The following is an 18,871-nucleotide window of genomic DNA, read 5'->3' as shown; positions in this document are numbered from 1 at the left end:
TTCATCAATAGTGCTGGGGTCGAGAGGGTTGAGAGCTTCAAGTTCCTGGGAGTGAGCATCACCAATAGCCTGTCCTGGTCCAACCACGTAGATGCCATGGCCAAGAAAGATCAGGAGGCTAAAGAAATTTGGCATGTCCCCTTTGACACTCACCAACTTATATCAATGCACCATAGAAAGCATCCTATCTGGATGCATCACGTCTTGGTACGGCATCTGCTCTGCCCGGGACCGCAAGAAACTGCAGAGAGTTGTGCACACAGCCCAGCGCATCACGGAAACCAGCCTCCCCTCCATGGACTCTGCCTATACCTCTTGCTGCCTTGGTGAAGCAGCCAGCATAATCAAAGACCCCACCCACCAGGGATCATTCTCTCTTCTCTCCTCTCCCATCGGGCAGAAGATACAGGAGCCTGAGGGCACGTACCACCAGACTCAAGGACAGCTTCTATCCCACGGTGATAAGACTATTGAACGGTTCCCTTATACGATGAGATGGACTCTGACCTCAGAATCTTCCTTGTTGTGACCTTGCACCTTATTGTCGACCTGCACTGCACTTCCCTGTAGCTGTGAAATTTTACTCTGTATTCTGTTATTGTTTTTACCTGTACTACCTCAATGAACTCTGTACTAATTCAATGTATCTGCACTGTGGAATGAATTGACCTGTACCAACAGTATGCAAGGCAAGTTTTTCACTGTACCTTGGTACAAGTGACAATAATAAACCAATACCAATACCAATACCACAAGACGTTGTTCTAAAGTGTGGAGATGCAGCAAACATTGGGCGCTATCAGGTGAAACATGAGCTGACAACCAGCTCTCGGCAGAGAGAGCCAAATCGTCCAGGGCACCAGGAACATTCAGTCACCAATGATTGAACAAAACCCTGGCAAATGGGGTTTAACGTAGGGAAGTGTGAGGTAATTGGTTTCTTGTTGTCACGTGTAGTGAGATACAGTGATAAGCGTTTGTTTACATGCCATCCAGACAGATCATTTCATACATTAGAACATCAAGGTAGTACAAGGGAAAACTGTAACAGAATATCGTGCTACAGTTACAGAGAAATGCAATGGTGGATAAATAACGTGCAAGGCCATGACAGGAATCAAAAGGTGGATTACTATCTAAATGGAGAGAGACTGCAAGTGAGTGAGGTTCAGTGGGGTTTAGTTCAGAAGGACTGAAAACCAGCTGACACACTACAAACAAGGAGTTAGAATAAATGGCTCCTTTCCAGTTAGAGGGAAGTACATGGCGGAGTATTGCGATTGGCTCTTGATCCTCAATTGCCTACCCTTCGCTTAATTGAACCGGAGGAGGGGACGGGTTGTAAGGTTTCCCAAAATTTGCTGGTGATGTGAAAATAGGGGGAAGTGCACGTTGTGACGAGGATGTTGTGTTTCTACAACAGGATTAAAAATAGACTGAGTGGGTGGGTGAAAACGTGACAGATGGAGTTTAATGTGAGGAAGTGCGAGGTCACGTACCTCAGCAAGAAGAACCAAAAAGTGGATTCTTGTTTAAATGGATAGAGACTGCAAATGGTTGCAGTTCAGAAGGACCTTGGTGTTCTGCTGCATGAACCACAAGGTCCGACAAGTGTGCTCACCACCGCTGCTCAAGGGCAGCTAGGAATGGGCAATAAATGTCTGTCTGGCCAGTGACTCCCAGGTCCCAGAAGATAAATAAAAATGATAGGCCGTGTTCTGAAGTGAGTGGAAAGGAGCTCGTTATAACCACGATTCATTTTCAACCCAGTGTGAAAATTCTAGAGACCAAAATACACAATTCATGAGGAGGGGACGTCAGGGGTAAGTTTTCACACAAAGTGTGGTGGGTGCGGGGAACGCACTGCCGGCAGAGCTGATGGGGGCAGATACATTAGAAACGTTTAAGAGACTCTTAGATAGACATATGAATGATAGAGAGGTGGGGGGCTATGTGGGAGGGTTTCATTAGCTAGATCTTAGAGCAGGATAAAATGTTGGCACAACATCGTGGGCCGAAGGGCCTGTACTCTGCTGTAGTGTTCTATGTTCTATGATACATCCTGGTAGTCAGGGCCTGCTGACTCTGGTCAAAGAGCCCCGTGCTCTCTGTTGGCTGGAAGTCCAGGTCTGCGCACCTCACAGAGACGTCTTGCTAAAGAGTCAGGTTTCTCTCACTGAGAAAGGAAATCCCATCAAAGTTCCCAACGGCCGGAATTTCACAGATCACTGCTCAATTCTCTAAACCAGCAATTTTTCTCACTGTAGAATTAACTGGATGACCCACCCCCTCAGAAAGAAGGCTGGGAATAATTACCACTCCTTAAGCTCACAGCTGCGAGAGTAAATTTAAAGTGACGGAATTGGGTATCAATAGTACTAACAAATAATGCCCCAGATATCCGATTAAGTTTTCAGCTGAAGAATTGAGCAAATTTTCACAGGGAAATAAAACGCTTTTGAAGTTCCATCAGGTGAATGTGTCACCTCCAGTCTTGGTGCAGCCGATATTGTGAGACTTTTCACAGGTCACTGCGCCTCCTATAACAAGCTCTGGATGGTGAGAATGTCTGCAGGAGCTAATTGGCAGGAGACCCGCCCATTCACAGACAAAAGACCTTTCTAACAGAGGAGGTGAACCAGATTCCAGCAGGAATTGGGCGGTCTGAAGATTCATGACTGGACAATCCATCCTGGAGAACGTTGGGAATTCTGGAATATAGTGGTAACCAGTGCAAATGAAGGAGCTGGCCAGAGAAAGCATCAGTCTCCTGGTGAAAGCGGACACTCAGGACAGAGAGAGGCCAAACTTGTCCTCTTCTGGAGCAGTGTTCATCCTGTTAAAGTCAGCCTTGGGAGCTGGACTCCTCAACTTCCCCTGGGCCTTCAGCAGAGCTGGGGGATTGCACACGGCCATCACCGTGGAAGTGGTAAGTCTCGGCTCACACGCAGATTGTTTTCTGTTGGCATCAAGCTAATCGTTCCTTCTGAATCTCTTGGAATGAGTTCTCTGTTGGGGGCGTTATCGCTACCTGATGGAGCCCTTCCTTTTGTAAGGGTTCTGGTATCACAACATGGGTTAAACACGGCTAAGTGTCCTCTGCTGCCCCGTCCGACACTCCCAGGGCAGGGATGGCGAGTGTTGGATGCAGAGTGAAAATCCTTCTACGCTGCCCCGTCCGACACTCCCAGGGCAGGGATGGCGAGTGTTGGATGCAGAGTGAAGATCCTTCTACGCTGCCCCGTCCGACACTCCCAGGGCAGGGATGGCAGGAGGCTTGGTTGCTAGGAGGTTCAGCGCCGATCTGAAGAAGAGCTGAGTAGTTGGAATCTGGTTCGCAGTGCCTGAAGAGACGACAGACGAAGGGTCCCTCGTGAGATTTAAGAAGTACGCAGGCAAGCAGGGGTATCGTCCACAGCTCAGAAGGCTGCAGAACTGGTGCTGGAAGTGAGACTTGTTAAGTTAGGTACTTGATGGTCTGCATGGAAATAATGGGCTGAAGGGCCTGTTTTGGGGCTGTAGGACTCCATTGATTATGTAACGTTCACCAATCCTCAGTGTGTGTACAGCACCGATGGTATCCTTGGTCGTTGTTGCCTTGTGAGTACAACCAAGGTTTCCAGCAGGAATCCAGCTGGAAGAAGTACCTTTCTTCTCTCAACTGAAGTTTATTCATTTATTTTTGGTATTGGTATTGGTTTATTATTGTCACTTGTACCGAGGTACAGTGAAAAACATGTCTTGTGAACCGATCGTACAGGTCAATTCATTGCACAGTGCAGTTATATTGAGTCAGTACAGAGTGCATTGATGTAGTACAGGTAAAAACAATAACAGTACAGAGTAAAGTGTTACAGCTACAGAGAAAGTGCAGTGCAATAAGGTGCAAGGTCACAACAAGGTAGATCGTGAGGTCAGAGTCCATCTCATTGTATAAGGGAAGCGTTCAATAATCTGATCACAGTGGGATAGAAGCCGTCCTTGAGCCTGGTGGTACGTGCCCTCAGGCTGCTGTATCTTCTACCTGATGGGAGAGGAGAGAAGAGAGAATGACCCAGTGGGTGGGGTCTTTGATTATGCTGGCTGCTACACCAAGGCAGCGAGAGTATTTGCAACATTTACAAAGTACTTGATTCATACTTACTGAATTTACATCGAATTAAAACTTTGCCATCCCTGTCCAGTGTGTACTCCAGCCCCTGTGGTCCCCGCCAGTGCCAGAAGGCCTCTGGAGAGGTAGCGGATACCGCATGCTTCCTCTCCAGGGACACTCGGGCACGGACGTATCCTGGGAAGAGGGGCAGGAGCTGGCTTGGGCGGAACACCTGACCTGGACCTGTGAATGACCCAGCAGCTGTGTGACAAGGAGTGGCCTGACCAAACTGTCCCTCTCCATACCAGAAGCCCAAAGATCCGGAGCATGGGGCTGAAGTGTGACCAGAGCAGGAGGAACAGCCCCTTCAAGTCCTCCAACAGTCCAAACATAGGTGGAACACAGACTCCTCCTGACCATAGGAATGGCAGCTCTTGCCTGGAGCTCTGCTGCTGTCTGTTTGTTTTGCTTGGACAGTGGGGTATCAGGAGTACCAGCTTGTGGTACAGAGCGTATGTGTTTTGGGGATGGGTGTATTGAGGTGTGTGTGTGTGTGTGTGTGTGTGTGTGTGTGTGTGTGTGTGTGTGTGTGTGTGTGTGTGTGTGTGTGTGTGTTGGGGTATGTGTTGAGGTGTGTGTTGGTGTGTGTGTGTAGTTGTGTGTTTGTCTGTTGGGGTGTGTTGGTGTGTGTCTGTGTTGGTGTGTGGGTGTGTTGGGGGTGTGTTGGGGTGTGTGTGTGTATTGGTGTGTGTGTGTTGGGGGTATGTTGGGGTGAGTGTGTGTGTTCGGGGTGTGTTGCGGTGTGTGTGTGTATTGGTGTGTGTGTGTTGGGGGTGTGTTGGGGTGTGTGTGTGTTGGGGTGTGTGTGTGTGTTGGTGTGTGTGTGTGTTTGGGGTTTGTGTGTGTTGGTGTGTGTGTGTGTCCGGCTGTGGGCCTGTTGGGGTGTGTGTGTGTTGGGAGTGTGTTGGCGTGTGTGTGTGTTGGGGTGTGTTTGTGTGTGTGTGTTGGGGTGTGTGTGTGTTGGGGTGTGTGTGTGTTCGAGTTGTGTTGGTGTATGTGTGTTGGGGTGTGTTTGTGTCTGTGTGTTGGGGTGTGTGTGTGTTGGGGTGTGTGTGCATGTATTTGGGATGTGTGTGTGTTGGGCTGTGTGTGTGTTGGGGTGTGTGTGTGTGTTGCTGTGCGTGTGTTGGGGTGTGTGTGTGTTGGGGTGTGTGTGTTTGGGGTGTGTGTGTGTGTTGGGGTGTGTGTGTGTTGGGGTGTGTGTGTGTGTTGGGATGTGTTTGGTGTGTGTGTGTGTTGGGGTGTGTGTGTGTGTTGGGGAGTGTGTGTGTTGGGGTGTGTGTGTTGGGGTGTGTGTGTGTTTGGGGTGTGTGTGCTGGGGTGTGTGTGTGTTTGGGGTGTGTGTGTGTTGGGGTGTGTGTGTTGGGGTGTGTGTGCATGTGTTTGGGATGTGTGTGTGTTGGGGTGTGTGTGTGTTGGGGTGTGTGTATGCATTGGGGTGTGTGTGTTTGGGGTGTGTGTGTGTTGGGGTGTGTGTGTGTTGGGGTGTGTGTGAGTGTTGGGATGTGTTTGGGGTGTGTGTGTTGGGGTGTGTGTGTGTGTTGGGGTGTGTGTGTGTGTTGGGCTGTGTGTGTGTTGGGGTGTGTGTGTGTTTGGGGTGTGTGTGTGTGTTGGGGTGTGTGTGTGTTTGGGGTGTGTGTGCTGCGGTGTGTGTGTGTTTGGGGTGTGTGTGTGTTGGGGTGTGTGTGTTGGGGTGTGTGTGTGTTGGGTGTGTGTGTTTGGGGTGTGTGTGTGTGTGTTGGGGTGTGTGTGTGTTGGGGTGTGTGTGTGTGTTGGGATGTGTGTGTTTGCGGTGTGTGTGTGTTGGGGTGTGTGTGTGTGTTGGGGTGTGTGTGTGTTGGGGTGTGTGTGTGTTGGGGGTATGTTGGGGTGAGTGTGTGTGTTCGGGGTGTGTTGCGGTGTGTGTGTGTATTGGTGTGTGTGTGTTGGGGGTGTGTTGGGGTGTGTGTGTGTGTTGGGGTGTGTGTGTGTATTGGTGTGTGTGTGTTGGGGGTATGTTGGGGTGAGTGTGTGTGTTCGGGGTGTGTTGCGGTGTGTGTGTGTATTGGTGTGTGTGTGTTGGGGGTGTGTTGGGGTGTGTGTGTGTTGGGGTGTGTGTGTGTGTTGGTGTGTGTGTGTGTTTGGGGTTTGTGTGTGTTGGTGTGTGTGTGTGTCCGGCTGTGGGCCTGTTGGGGTGTGTGTGTGTTGGGAGTGTGTTGGCGTGTGTGTGTGTTGGGGTGTGTTTGTGTGTGTGTGTTGGGGTGTGTGTGTGTTGGGGTGTGTGTGTGTTCGAGTTGTGTTGGTGTATGTGTGTTGGGGTGTGTTTGTGTCTGTGTGTTGGGGTGTGTGTGTGTTGGGGTGTGTGTGCATGTATTTGGGATGTGTGTGTGTTGGGCTGTGTGTGTGTTGGGGTGTGTGTGTGTGTTGCTGTGCGTGTGTTGGGGTGTGTGTGTGTTGGGGTGTGTGTGTTTGGGGTGTGTGTGTGTGTTGGGGTGTGTGTGTGTTGGGGTGTGTGTGTGTGTTGGGATGTGTTTGGTGTGTGTGTGTGTTGGGGTGTGTGTGTGTGTTGGGGAGTGTGTGTGTTGGGGTGTGTGTGTTGGGGTGTGTGTGTGTTTGGGGTGTGTGTGCTGGGGTGTGTGTGTGTTTGGGGTGTGTGTGTGTTGGGGTGTGTGTGTTGGGGTGTGTGTGCATGTGTTTGGGATGTGTGTGTGTTGGGGTGTGTGTGTGTTGGGGTGTGTGTATGCATTGGGGTGTGTGTGTTTGGGGTGTGTGTGTGTTGGGGTGTGTGTGTGTTGGGGTGTGTGTGAGTGTTGGGATGTGTTTGGGGTGTGTGTGTTGGGGTGTGTGTGTGTGTTGGGGTGTGTGTGTGTGTTGGGCTGTGTGTGTGTTGGGGTGTGTGTGTGTTTGGGGTGTGTGTGTGTGTTGGGGTGTGTGTGTGTTTGGGGTGTGTGTGCTGCGGTGTGTGTGTGTTTGGGGTGTGTGTGTGTTGGGGTGTGTGTGTTGGGGTGTGTGTGTGTTGGGTGTGTGTGTTTGGGGTGTGTGTGTGTGTGTGTTGGGGTGTGTGTGTGTTGGGGTGTGTGTGTGTGTTGGGATGTGTGTGTTTGCGGTGTGTGTGTGTTGGGGTGTGTGTGTGTGTTGGGGTGTGTGTGTGTTGGGGTGTGTGTGTGTTGGGGTGTGTGTGTGTTTGGGGTGTGTGTGTGTTGGGGTGTGTGTGTTGGGGTGTGTGTGTGTTGGGGTGTGTGTATGTGTTGGGATGTGTTTGGGGTGTGTGTGTGTTGGGGTGTGTGTGTGTGTTGGGGTGTGTTTTCTGTTGGGGTGTGTTTTCTGTTGGGGTGTGTGTGTGTGTGTTGGGCTGTGTGTGTGTTGGGGTGTGTGTGTGTGTTGGGGTGTGTGTGTGTTTGAGGTGTGTGTGTGTTGGGGTGTGTGTGTGTTGGGGTGTGTGTCTGCTGGGGTGTGTGTGTTGGGAGTGTGTTGGCGTGTGTGTGTGTGTTGGGGTGTGTCTGTGCGTTGGGGTGTGTGTGTTTGGGGGCTGTGTGTTGGGGTGTGTGTGTGTTTGGGGTGTGTGTGTGTTGGGGTGTGTGTGTTAGGGTGAGTGTGTGTGTGTTTGGGGTGTGTGGGTTGTGGTGTGCGTGTGTTGGGGTGGTGTGTGTTTGGGGTGTGTGTTGGGGTGTGTGTGTGTGTTTGGGGTGTGTGTGTTGGGGTGTGCGTGTGTTGGGGTATGTGTGTGTTGGGGTGTGTGTGTGTTTGGGGTGTGTGTGTGTTGGGGTGTGTGTGTGTTGGGGTGTGTGTGTGTGTTTGGGGGGTGTGTGTGTGTGTTGGGGTGTGTGTGTTTGGGGTGTGTGTGTTTGGGGTGTGTGTGTGTTGGGGTGTGTGTGTGTGTTGGGGTGTGTGTGTGTGTTGGGCTGTGTGTGTGTTGGGGTGTGTGTGTGTGTTGGGGTGTGTGTGTGTTTGAGGTGTGTGTGTGTTGGTGTGTGTGTGTGTTTGGGTGTGTGTGTGTTGGGGTGTGTGTGTGTGTTGGGGGTAACGTGCGTGTTGGGGTGTGTCTGTGTTGAGGAGTGTGTGTGTTGGTGTGTGTGTGTGTTGGGGTGTGTTTGTGTGTTGGGGTGTGTGTGTTGGAGTGTGTATGTGTGTTGGTGTGTGTGTGTGTGTGTTGGGGTGTGTGTGTCGGGGTGTGTGTGTGTATGTTGGGGTTTGTGTGTGTTGGAGTGTGTGTGTGTGTCGGTGTGTGTGTGTGTCTGTGTGTTTTGGGGTGTTTGTGTGTGTTCGGGTGTTTGTTTGTGTGTTGGGGTGTGTGTGTGTTGGTGTGTGTGTGTTGGTGTGTGTGTGTTAGGGGTGTGTGTGTGTTAATAAAGTAGTGAAGCTCGTTTGGAGAAACTGCGACCGGGAACGTGCGGCAGTGGGATGGAGGGAGCGGTGTCACAGACGCGGGTCTGCCGTGCAAACCAGGGCTCCCTGACACCGCCCCGGTCCCAGCCGCCCAGCAGCCGGTCGGTGACCGCAGGCTCCAAACGTGGTGCAACACTGCCCCCTGCTGTCCCCGATCCCAGCCCCAGTGCTCAGCCAGTCTGGCTGCATGCCAGCGCTCCCCCAGCCTGCGGGGATGTGGCCAGAACTACATCCCGGAGTGTCTCCAGGATACACGAAGCAGGACAAGGGGAATATATTTTCCTGGGCAAACCATCGCTCAGAGTTTCTCCCAACCACTGATCACATCCCTGAACCAATGTGCCACAGATACCCAGATGCTGGGTTATTCTGGTAACAGTGGACCCATCCCTCCAGAGCCCTCAGCGGAACGCGATTCTGGTATATTCCTCACATTCTCTCAGCCCAACCCTTCACCGCCTTATGTTCCCCCCCACACACCCTCTTCCAGGCATCTTTGCATCACCTGCTCCCAGCCGACCACCCCGCAGCCCCCACTTAACCCCACAACCACCTCCTCCCACCCACTCTCCATTGTAACCCACCGCTCTCCACGTCTCCCAACCCCAGCTGATCACAGACCACCTCCCCTCAGTGAGGGCAGGTGCACCTCAGTGAACCCCACCTACCCACCCCCTCTCCGTATCCCCAACCGCACCGCACCCACCAGCTCCCCTAACCAGCATGGGCTCACTGGGCTGAGCGGCCTCCTCCTGCGGAATGAAGTGAAGCACAACCCATTGCACATCTGCTCTCTGCAGCATTCGTCACCCGCTACCCGCCTGGAGTAACGGCCCCCAACACCAGCTGTACTCTCCCCACCCTCGGTCTCACCCCCACCACGCTGCCCCCACCACCAGTTCGAACCCCCTCGGTCTCACCCGCACCACACTGCACCCAGCACCACCCCCATTTCTAACCATTCCGCAGGCCGGTCACAGCGCCCCTGACCATCAGAAGCTGAGTGCGGTGACATGAGGCCAATGTTGGAACCAGCAGGGAATAAAACGGGTGAAACGCCAAACACCGCAGAAGCTGGAGATCAGAAATCAACAAGCAGCACGTTCTGGGAACACTCGGCCGGTCGGGCAGTTTCTGTGCAGGGAGAAACAGTCAACATTTCAGGTCTGGGACCCTTGGTCAGAACTTCAGAAGACATTTGAGAAGAAGCCACATGAATGACGATTATGCAAAGAGGAAGGTCCAGAGGAGAAGCAAAACACGTTGGCAGGAATGGACAGGAGGCTGAGACTGGGGCTGGACGAGCCACTTGCAGATTCCCCAGACTCACTAGGAGTGTCGCAGGCTGAGCACTGAGCTCTCAGCACCTGGAGCGCGCACTGACGCGCAGGGTACACAGACCGGCCTCGTGCATCTTGGGGAGGTGGGATCCAGGGAGGCCAGGCAGGGAGACGGGCAGGTTCAGTGACGGGGAACAACATGGGGCACGGTAGTTAGTTCACACAGGCCGGAGGGAACCGGATTACGACGTATTCGTCAAACGATGAATAACATGGGGGCGGAGGGTGGGATCTTGCTGTGCGGCTGCGAGGAGCGATTGGAAGGGCAGGCGGTACGTTGGCGAAGTGTTGGGCGAAGAGGAGCCCGTGCGGAGGCTGCACGGGGCTCCGGGGAGCCTCATTCGGAGCACCATGTGCAGCTCCGATCTCTGCACCATCTCCCAGAGCAGACCCACTGCGCTCTACCTGTGTGTCACCTTGCAGCCCAATGGCATGAACATTGAATTCTCCCACTCTAAGTAACCCCCACCCCCCTTTCCCACAACACCCACCCACCCCCACCGTGCTTCTTCTCTTCTTCCCTTTCCTAGACTATCTCTTTCTGTTTACCTTTTTTCCCTCTCTCCCCTTACCTTTGACCCATCCCCCCGGAGGATCTGCTCTCCCCTCCTCCCCCGCACCTGCCCATCACCATCTCTTACCTGCATCTACCTGTCACCACCCTGGGCCCACCCCGCCTCCCCTCTTTTGTCCACCTATCACAGGACATTACAGCACAGTACAGGCCCTTTGGCCCGCGATGTTGTGCCAAAGATTTTATCCCGCTCAAAGATCTAAGATCTTGGGCTTCCCACTTTCCCTATCTTCAGTCCCGAGGAAGGTTCCCGACCCAAAACGCTGACCGCCTGCTTTTCTCCACGGACACCGCCCGGCCTGCTGAGTTCCCCCAGCGTCACCGTGTTTTTCATCCAGGTTCCAGCATCTGCAGTCCTTTGTTTCTCTAGGATAACAGTTGGTCGGTGTTTGTGGAGGAACGTAACAGGTGGGAATCCACAGAGCTCGGCACACCTTTCTGTGATGTGTATTTATAATCAGTCCATGATAAGGAAGTTTGCAGATTGGCCATGGGGTTAACAGTGCAGAGGGAAGCTGTAGATTTTAGGAAGCTAGAGATTACAGAGTCGGAGAATCACAGAGTGTATCCATCTACACTAATCCCATTTGCCTGCATTATGCCTGGGTCCCTCCACACCTTTCCTATGTCAACACCTGTTCAAATGTCCTTTAAACATTGTAATCGTACCTGCCGCTACTACTGTCTCTGCCAGCTCGTTTCAGATGACCAAGTGTGAAAAACTTACCCGTCAGAATGCCATTAAATCTCTCCCCTCTCACCTTCAGAACTTTTTGTATGTTGCCCTCTATTCTTGACTCCCCAACTCTGGGAAAAAGACTGACTGTCTGCCCTACCTCTGGCCCTCACAATGTGGTAACCCTCTATAAAGTCACCCCTCAGCCTCCGACACTCCAGTGAGAATAAACACAGCCGATCCAATCTCTCCTTGTAACTACAGCCCTCCATTCCGGGGAATCTCTTCTGCACTCTCTCTGTTGCTACCACATCCTTCCTGTAAGTGTGGAGGCTTCCTGTAGACGGGCAGCTGGACAGCAAAGTGGCAGGTGAAACGTAATCAAGGGAAGCGTGAGGAAAAGCTTGGGGCAGGATGAAACAAGGCAAGGAAATTTTTCACCCAGAGAGTGGTTGGTGCATGGAATGCGCTGCCTGGGTGGTGGTGGAGGCTGATACGTTGGTCAAGTTCAAGAGATTGTTAGATAAGCATATGGAGGAATTTAAAATAGAGGAATATGTGGGAGGAAGGGGTTAGATAGTCTTAGGTGACGTTTAAAGGTCGGCACAACATTGTGGGCCGAAGGGCCTGTATTGTGCTGTACTGTTCTATGGTTCTATGAAATAAACGGGAGGGTATCGAGAGGTGCGGAGGAGCAGAGGGAACAGGGTGTGTCCATCCTGACAGGTAACACCACAGGGCAATGAGGCACATGGGACTTATCAAATGGGGCACAGAATTCAAGCGGTTATGCTGGAACTGTAATCAACACAAGTTTGCCGACAGCTTAAAACTGTGCACGACCTGACTCAGTAGATTACAAGACGTGATTTCAGAGGGGATTTGTCAGGATCTTACCAGGATCGGGAAGTTACAAGGAAAGACTGGAGAGTCTGGGATCGTTCCCTTGGAGCAGGGGAGGCTGAGGGGAGATGTAATTGACAGGGATGTAATTCTGGCAAAAGGTCCTGCACCTGAAAGTTGAACTGCTTCTCTCTCCGCAGACGCTGCCCGACCTGCTGAGTGTTTCCAGCATTTGCTGTTTTTATTTCAGATTTCCGGTATCTGCACTTTCTTTTTGATGTTCAACTCTAACTCTGTCACATTACCAGAGGCCTGGACAGAGCAGACAGGGAGGAACTATGATACCCTTATACGACGAGATGGACTCTGACCTCACGATCTACCTTGTTGTGACCTTGCACCTTATTGCACTGCACTTTCCCTATAGCTGTGACACTTTACTCTGTACTGTTATTGTTTTTACCCTGTACTACATCAATGCACTCTGTACTAACTCAATGTAACTGCACTGTGTAATGAATTGACCCGTACAATCGGTTTGTAAGACAAGTTTTTCACTGTACCTCGGTACAAGTGACATTAATAAACCAATACCAATACTCCTGGAAACTCCTGCCGTTGCTGCTCTACCGTTATCCCTGCTGGGGTCCCCTTCCAATCAACTTTGACCAGCTCCTCTCTCATGCCTCTTGTAGTCACAAGGCAGAGAGGTATAGACAAAGACCCCACCCACCCGGGTCATTCTCTCTTCTCTCCTCTTCCATCGGGTAGAAGATACAGGAGCCTGAGGGCACGGACCACTAGGCTCAAGGACAGCATCTATCCCACGGTGATAAGACTATTGAACGGTTCCCTTATACGATGAGACGGACTCTGACCTCACGATCTACCTTGTTGTGACCTTGCACCTTATTGCACTGCACTTTCTCTGTAGCTGTGACACTTTGTACTGTTACTGTTTTTACCTGTACTACATCAATGCACTCTGTACTAACTCAATGTAACTGCACTGTGTAACCTGTACGATCGGTATGCAAGACAAGTTTTTCACTGTACCTCGGTACAAGTGACAATAATAAACCAAATCCTTCGCAGACAAGTGGGGCAGGGATACATGAGGGTTGGAGGGGAGGTGGAGATACATGTTTTTACTGGGTGGGGTCTGCCTGTAAGGGTGGGAGAGGCAGAAACCCCCTCATCACATTTAAACAGGTCTTGGATGTGTGCTTTAAGAGCTGTGACCTGCAGGACCCAGTGCTGGGTGGTGAGGTTACACTGGGGAGTGCTGACAGCAGGCACAGACGGTATGGGCCGAATGTCCTCCCTCTGTGTCGCAGGGAGACACGGCACGGAAACAGGCCCTTAGGCCCACTGTCCATACTGACCAACAGCCACCCGTTTACACCAATCCCACACTGAACTCCCCACATTCCAGTCAGATCTCCCCCCGACGAGATTCTGCCCCTCGCCTAAAAAACAAGGGAACAACTTACAGCGGCCAATTAACCCACCGGACCCCGCACTTCATTGGGATGTGGGAGGGAACCGGAGACCCCCCACCTCCCCCCCCCCCCCCCCCGGGGGAAACCCATTCGATATTGAGGAGAACGTGCAAAGTCTGCACACAGACAGCGCCCGAGGTCGGGATCGAACCCGGGTCTCCGGCGCTGCGAGGTGGTGGCTCTGCCCGCTGTGCCAACCTGTGGTGGGCTGAGCTGTCCCTCATGCAGTGATTGCGAAGCTGAGAGCTGTGGGTCTGCAGTGGGTGGGATGTGGAGCGGGTGAAGGTTACGCAGCATCCTGGTGAACCCCCTCAGCGCCTCCATCCTATGGTGTGGTGACCAGAACTGCCCACAGCTCTGACACAACGTCGATGTTCTGCTGCGGACGGTACAGGGAACCCTGCTGCTCTGGCTGTGTTAACCGCTGTGCTTCTGTCTTCAGGTCTCCCTCGCCTTCCTGATCAGTGGGCTGGTGATTCTTGGCTACTGCTCATCGATCAGCCAGTGCTCGACCTATCAGGGAGTGGTGAAGGCCATCTGTGGCCCCACAGTCGGGAGGCTCTGCGAAATCTGTTTCGTCTTCAATGTCTTCATGATTTCCATCGCGTTCCTTGTTGTGGTGGAAGACCAGCTCAGTAAACGTAAGGGTGAGCCGGGAGCCACGTCAGTCAGTGACTGTGCCTGTCAGTAACTGTGTCAGCCGGTAACTGTCAGTCAGTAACTGTGTCAGTCAGTAACTGTGTCACTCAGTAACCTTGTCAGTCAGTAACTGTGTCAGTCGGTAACTATGTCTGTCAGTAACTGTGTCTGTCAGTAACTGTGGCAGTCAGTAACTGTGTCAGTCAGTGACCGTGTCAGTCAGTGACTGTGTCTGTAACTGTGTCAGTCAGTAACTGCGTCAGTCAATGACTGTGTCAGTCAGCAACTGTGTCTGTCAGTGACTGTGTCAATCGGTAACTGTGCCTGTCAGTAACTGTGTCGGTCAGTGACTGTGTCTGTAACTGTGTCAGTTGGTAACTGTGTCACTCAGTAACTGTGTCAGTCAGTAACTGTGGCAGTCAATAACTGTGTCAGTCAGTGACTGTGTCACTTGGTAACTGTGTCAGCCAGTAACTGTGGCAGTCGGTGACTGTGTCACTCGGTCACTGTGTCTGTCAGTAACTACAGTTGGTAACTATTAGTAACTGTATCAGTCAGTAACTGTGTCAGTCGGTAACTGTGTTAGTTGGTAGCTGTGTCTGTAGCTGTGACAGTTGGTCACTGTGTCAGTAACTGTGTCAGTCAGTGACTGTGTCAGTCAGTAACTGTGTCTGTCAGTGACTGTGTCTGTCAGTGACCGTGTCAGTCAGTAACTGTGTCAGTCGGTGACTGTGTCAGTCAGTAACTGTGTCAGTCAGTAACTGTGTCAGTTGGTAACTGTGTCTGTAGCTGTGGCAGCCGGTCACTGTGTCAGTCAGTGACTGTGTCAGTAACTGCATTCGGTAACTATTAGTAACTGTGTCAGTCAGTAACTGTGTCAGTCAGTAACTGTGTCAGTTGGTAACTGTGTCTGTAGCTGTGGCAGTCGGTCATTGTGTCAGTAACTGTGTCAGTCAGTGACTGTGTCAGTCAATCACCGCGTCAGTCAGTGACCAACTCTGACACTAACTCTCCAACAAACCCACCCTCGCTCTGTGGGACTCTCCAGTTACCTCCAGCATCTGTTGGTCTCCTGCCACCCTCTGTGGTCAAAGAGCTTCTGGAATGCACCCCGGAGTGTATGACAGGGCGACAGCTGTGTTACCCAGGTCCTGGGCCATTGATCAGAGAGCTCACGTCACATGCAGGGCAGCCGGGAGTTCACAGAGAACTCTGGATGCCTGAGTGCAGAGAGAGCCAGACATTATCAGACTGCCCATTCCTCCTCCTCTCCTCCAGGGAGGGGCTCCCCTGTCCTTGGCTTGGCCTTCGTTGTTCCCTGGCCCACCAGGGAATGTTGTCCTATCCCACAGCTACGAGCAAACAAATCCAAACAGCGCTAGTTCTGCGATCTAATAAATCCTTTCATGGTGTCACCGATCTCAGACCAACCTCAACCCCCTCCACACACCCCAGAGCAGGTCCTGTGCCCAACGGCTGTGATTGGCCCCCTGTGATTAGTTCCCTGTGATTGGTTCCCTGTGATTGGCCCCCTGTGATTAGTTCCCTGTGATTGGTGCCCAGTGAGTGGTGCCCTGTGATTGGTGCCCAGTGTGCTCAATACTGTGATACCCACCGTGAGACAGGTTTGCCCACCTGACCCATTCTCTGCGTTACAGTGTGTGACTCGATGGCCAACAACGCCACCTCTCCTGGCGTTGCGGGATCCGCACCGTCGTGGTACACGGACCGTCGCCTGGGGCTGACCGCCGTCTCCCTGCTCATCATCCTGCCGCTGTCGGTCCCCGAGGAGCTTGGCTTCCAGAAGTACATCAGGTACAGGCACCTGCCACCCCCGAGGGAGGGGCGCACAGTGCTGGGTGGTCCGCAGACTCCTCACTGACACGGGGAACTGTGGCCCCAGTGTAGGTCCCAGAGACAAGGTATGTGGGGTGGTGATGGTGCTCTCACTGCCCAGGCAACAAGCCTGGCATCTGCCAACACACTGAACCCAACATTCACCATCTTGCAGACTCACCCAGGCCCTTCTCAGTCTATCTGTGAACATACTTCCCTCCCGCCCCAGCATCACCAACTAACTTGGATGTGATGCACTTGGTGCCCACTTTGAGGTCTTTGATATTAATCCTAAGCAACAGATCCCCGACTCACAGCTTTGCAATGAGCTACAAGTTTCAGTCTGGCGACCTAAAAATGACCTTTTTATTCAGGCTCTCTGCTTTGTCCAGTAACAATATCAATTCAGGCCAATATATAACTGCCAATCACATGTGCCATCAGGTCATGAAGTCACACAGCAGGGAGACAGGCCATTCAGCCCACCATGTCCATACCGGCCAGTGAAAACACATCTGCAACTGATCCCATTTTCCGGCACTGGGCCTGTAACCTCCTGTACCTGGGGCGGTTCCAGTGCTGATCCAGATCCTTCTTCAATGCTGTCACTTCCACTGCTCTGTCCGGCAGTGTGTCCCAGGTACTCACCGCTCTCTGGGTGCGAAAGATCCCCCTCAGACCCCCTTTAAATCTCTCCCCCCTCATCCTAAATTTGTGTCCTCTAGATTTATCTACCCCTGATATGGGGAAAAGTTTCCTACAGTCGACCCTATCTATACCCCTCATCAGTTTATATACCTCAGTCATGTCCCCTCTTAACCCCCTCCACTCCAGGGAGAAGGGACCCAGCCTCTCCTCATCACTGGAGAAGTAAAGGACTGCAGATGCAGGAATCTGGATGAAAAAACACGACGACGCTGGAGGAAATCAGCAGGCCGGGCAGCATCCGTGGAGAAAAGCAGGCGGTCAACGTTTCGGGTCAGGATCCTTCTTCAGGACTGAAGATAGGAAAAGGGGAAGCCCAATATATACAGGAGAGCAAAGCAGAGCAGTGATAGGTGGACAGAAGAGGGGAGGTGGGGTGGGCACAGGGTGGTGACAGGTAGATGCAGGTAAGAGACAGTGATGGGCAGGTGCGGGGGAGGAGGGGGGAGCAGATCCACCGGGGGATGGGTCACAGGTAAGGAGAGAGAGGGAAAAAGGGAGATAGAAAAAAGAGAGAGGCTCGGAAAGGGAAGAAGCTGAGAGGCGTGGGGGGGGGGGGGGTCGGTGGGGGGGGAGGATTACTTAAAGTGAGAGAATTCAATGACCATGCTGTTAGGCTGCAAGGTTTCCAGGCTTTCTCTTTTCCTATCTCCAGCCCTGAAGAAGGGTCCTGACCCGCAACGTTGACCGCCTGCTTTTCTCCACAGATGCTGCCCGGCCTGCTGAGTTCCTCCAGCATCGTCGTGTTTCTCATCTCTCCCCCTCCTCTCTCCCCTCCCCTCCCCTCCCCGTCCCTCTCCCCTCTCCCCTCTCCCTCCCCCTCTACCCTCTCCCTCCTCCCCTTCTCCCCCTTTCCCTTCGTATCTCCCCTCGCCCTCCCTCTCCCCTTCTGTCTCCTCCTCCTCCCCCTCCCTCTCCCCTCTCCCCTTCTGTCTCCCCTCCCCCTCTCCCCTGTCCCCTCCCCTCTCTCCCTCCCCTCTCCCCTCCCCCTCTCCCCTCTCCCCTCTCCACTCCCCCCTCTCCCCTCTCCCCCTCCCCTCCCCTCTCTCCCTCCCCTCTCCACTCCCCCCTCTCCCCTCTCCCCACTCTCCCTCCCCTCTCCCCTCTCCCCTCCCCCCTCTCCCCTCTCCCCTCTCTCCCTCCCCTCTCCCCTCTCCCCTCTCCCCTCTCCCCTCTCCCCTCTCCCCTCTCCCCTCCCCCCTCCCCTCCCCTCTCTCCCTCCCCTCTCCCCTCTCCCCTCCCCTCTCCCCTCTCCACTCCCCCCTCTCCCCTCTCCCCCCTCCCCTCCCCTCTCTCCCTCCCCTCTCCCCCTCCCCTCCCCTCTCCACTCCCCCCTCTCCCCTCTCCCCCCTCCCCTCCCCTCTCTCCCTCCCCTCTCCCCCTCCCCTCCCCTCTCCCCTCCCCTCTCCCCTCTCCCCCCTCTCCTCCCCTCTCCCCTCCCCTCTCCCCTCTCCCCCCTCCCCTCCCCTCTCTCCCTCCCCTCTCCCCTCTCCCCTCTCCCCTCCCCTCTCCACTCCCCCCTCTCCACTCCCCCCTCTCCCCTCTCCCCTCTCCACTCCCCCCTCTCCCCTCTCCCCTCCCCTTCTCCCCTCTCCCTTCTCCCCTCTCCCTTCTCCCCTCTCCCTTCTCCCCTCTCCCTTCTCCCCTCTCCCTTCTCCCCTCTCCACTCTCCCCTCTCCCCTCTCCCCTCTCCACTCCCCCCTCTCCCCTCCCCTCTCCCCTCTCCCCTCTCCCCTCTCCCCTCTCCCCTCGCTCCTCTCTCGGGCTGTAAGGAACCACTTCAAGTGTAGGTCATCACTACCATTTACATTCCGCATCGAGGCTTTTGAAGCCTTTGTTGAACTTTCTCGTTAGTTTAATATGTCACCTGTCTTGCTCGCTGTAACAGCTTAGAGTCAGAGAGAGCTAGGGCACAGAAACAGGCCCTTCGGCCCACCATGTCCATGCCAACCCTTTTTGCCCATCTACCCTAATCCCATCTGCCTGCATTGTCCGTATCCTTCTGTACCCTGCCTGTGTCTGTCTAAATACTTCTCAAACATAGTTTCCTCCACCTCCTCTGGCAGCACCTCCTACATTTCAACAATTGTCTATAAAATAGATTCTAGAATTTTCCCCACCACTGACATTTATGCCAATGTTGAATGTGTGTGTATGTGTTTGAGTCTGCATGGGATCTGTGTGTGTATATGTGTGTATGTGTATCTGTGTGTGCATGCATGCATGTGTGTGTGTGTC

At 53.1% G+C, this 18,871-nt stretch overlaps 1 protein-coding gene across 1 annotated transcript in view; it reads left to right on the top strand.

The window, feature by feature from the left end:
- The first annotated feature begins 10,061 nt into the window (after positions 1-10,061).
- slc38a8a (solute carrier family 38 member 8a) overlaps positions 10,062-18,871 on the top strand; it is a 33,323-nt gene continuing 24,513 nt past the window's right edge. Inside the window, exons 1-3 of the mRNA XM_052028754.1 lie at positions 10,062-10,130; positions 13,875-14,094; positions 15,751-15,907. Coding sequence (XP_051884714.1) covers positions 10,062-10,130; positions 13,875-14,094; positions 15,751-15,907 — 446 coding nt within the window. The remainder of the gene's footprint in view (positions 10,131-13,874; positions 14,095-15,750; positions 15,908-18,871) is intronic.

This window comes from Pristis pectinata, chromosome 13 (genome assembly GCF_009764475.1).
Source record: "Pristis pectinata isolate sPriPec2 chromosome 13, sPriPec2.1.pri, whole genome shotgun sequence".
Lineage (NCBI taxonomy): Eukaryota > Metazoa > Chordata > Chondrichthyes > Rhinopristiformes > Pristidae > Pristis > Pristis pectinata.
The sequence above is the reverse complement of the archived record's forward strand: the minus strand, read 5'-3'. Positions and strand labels throughout refer to the sequence as shown.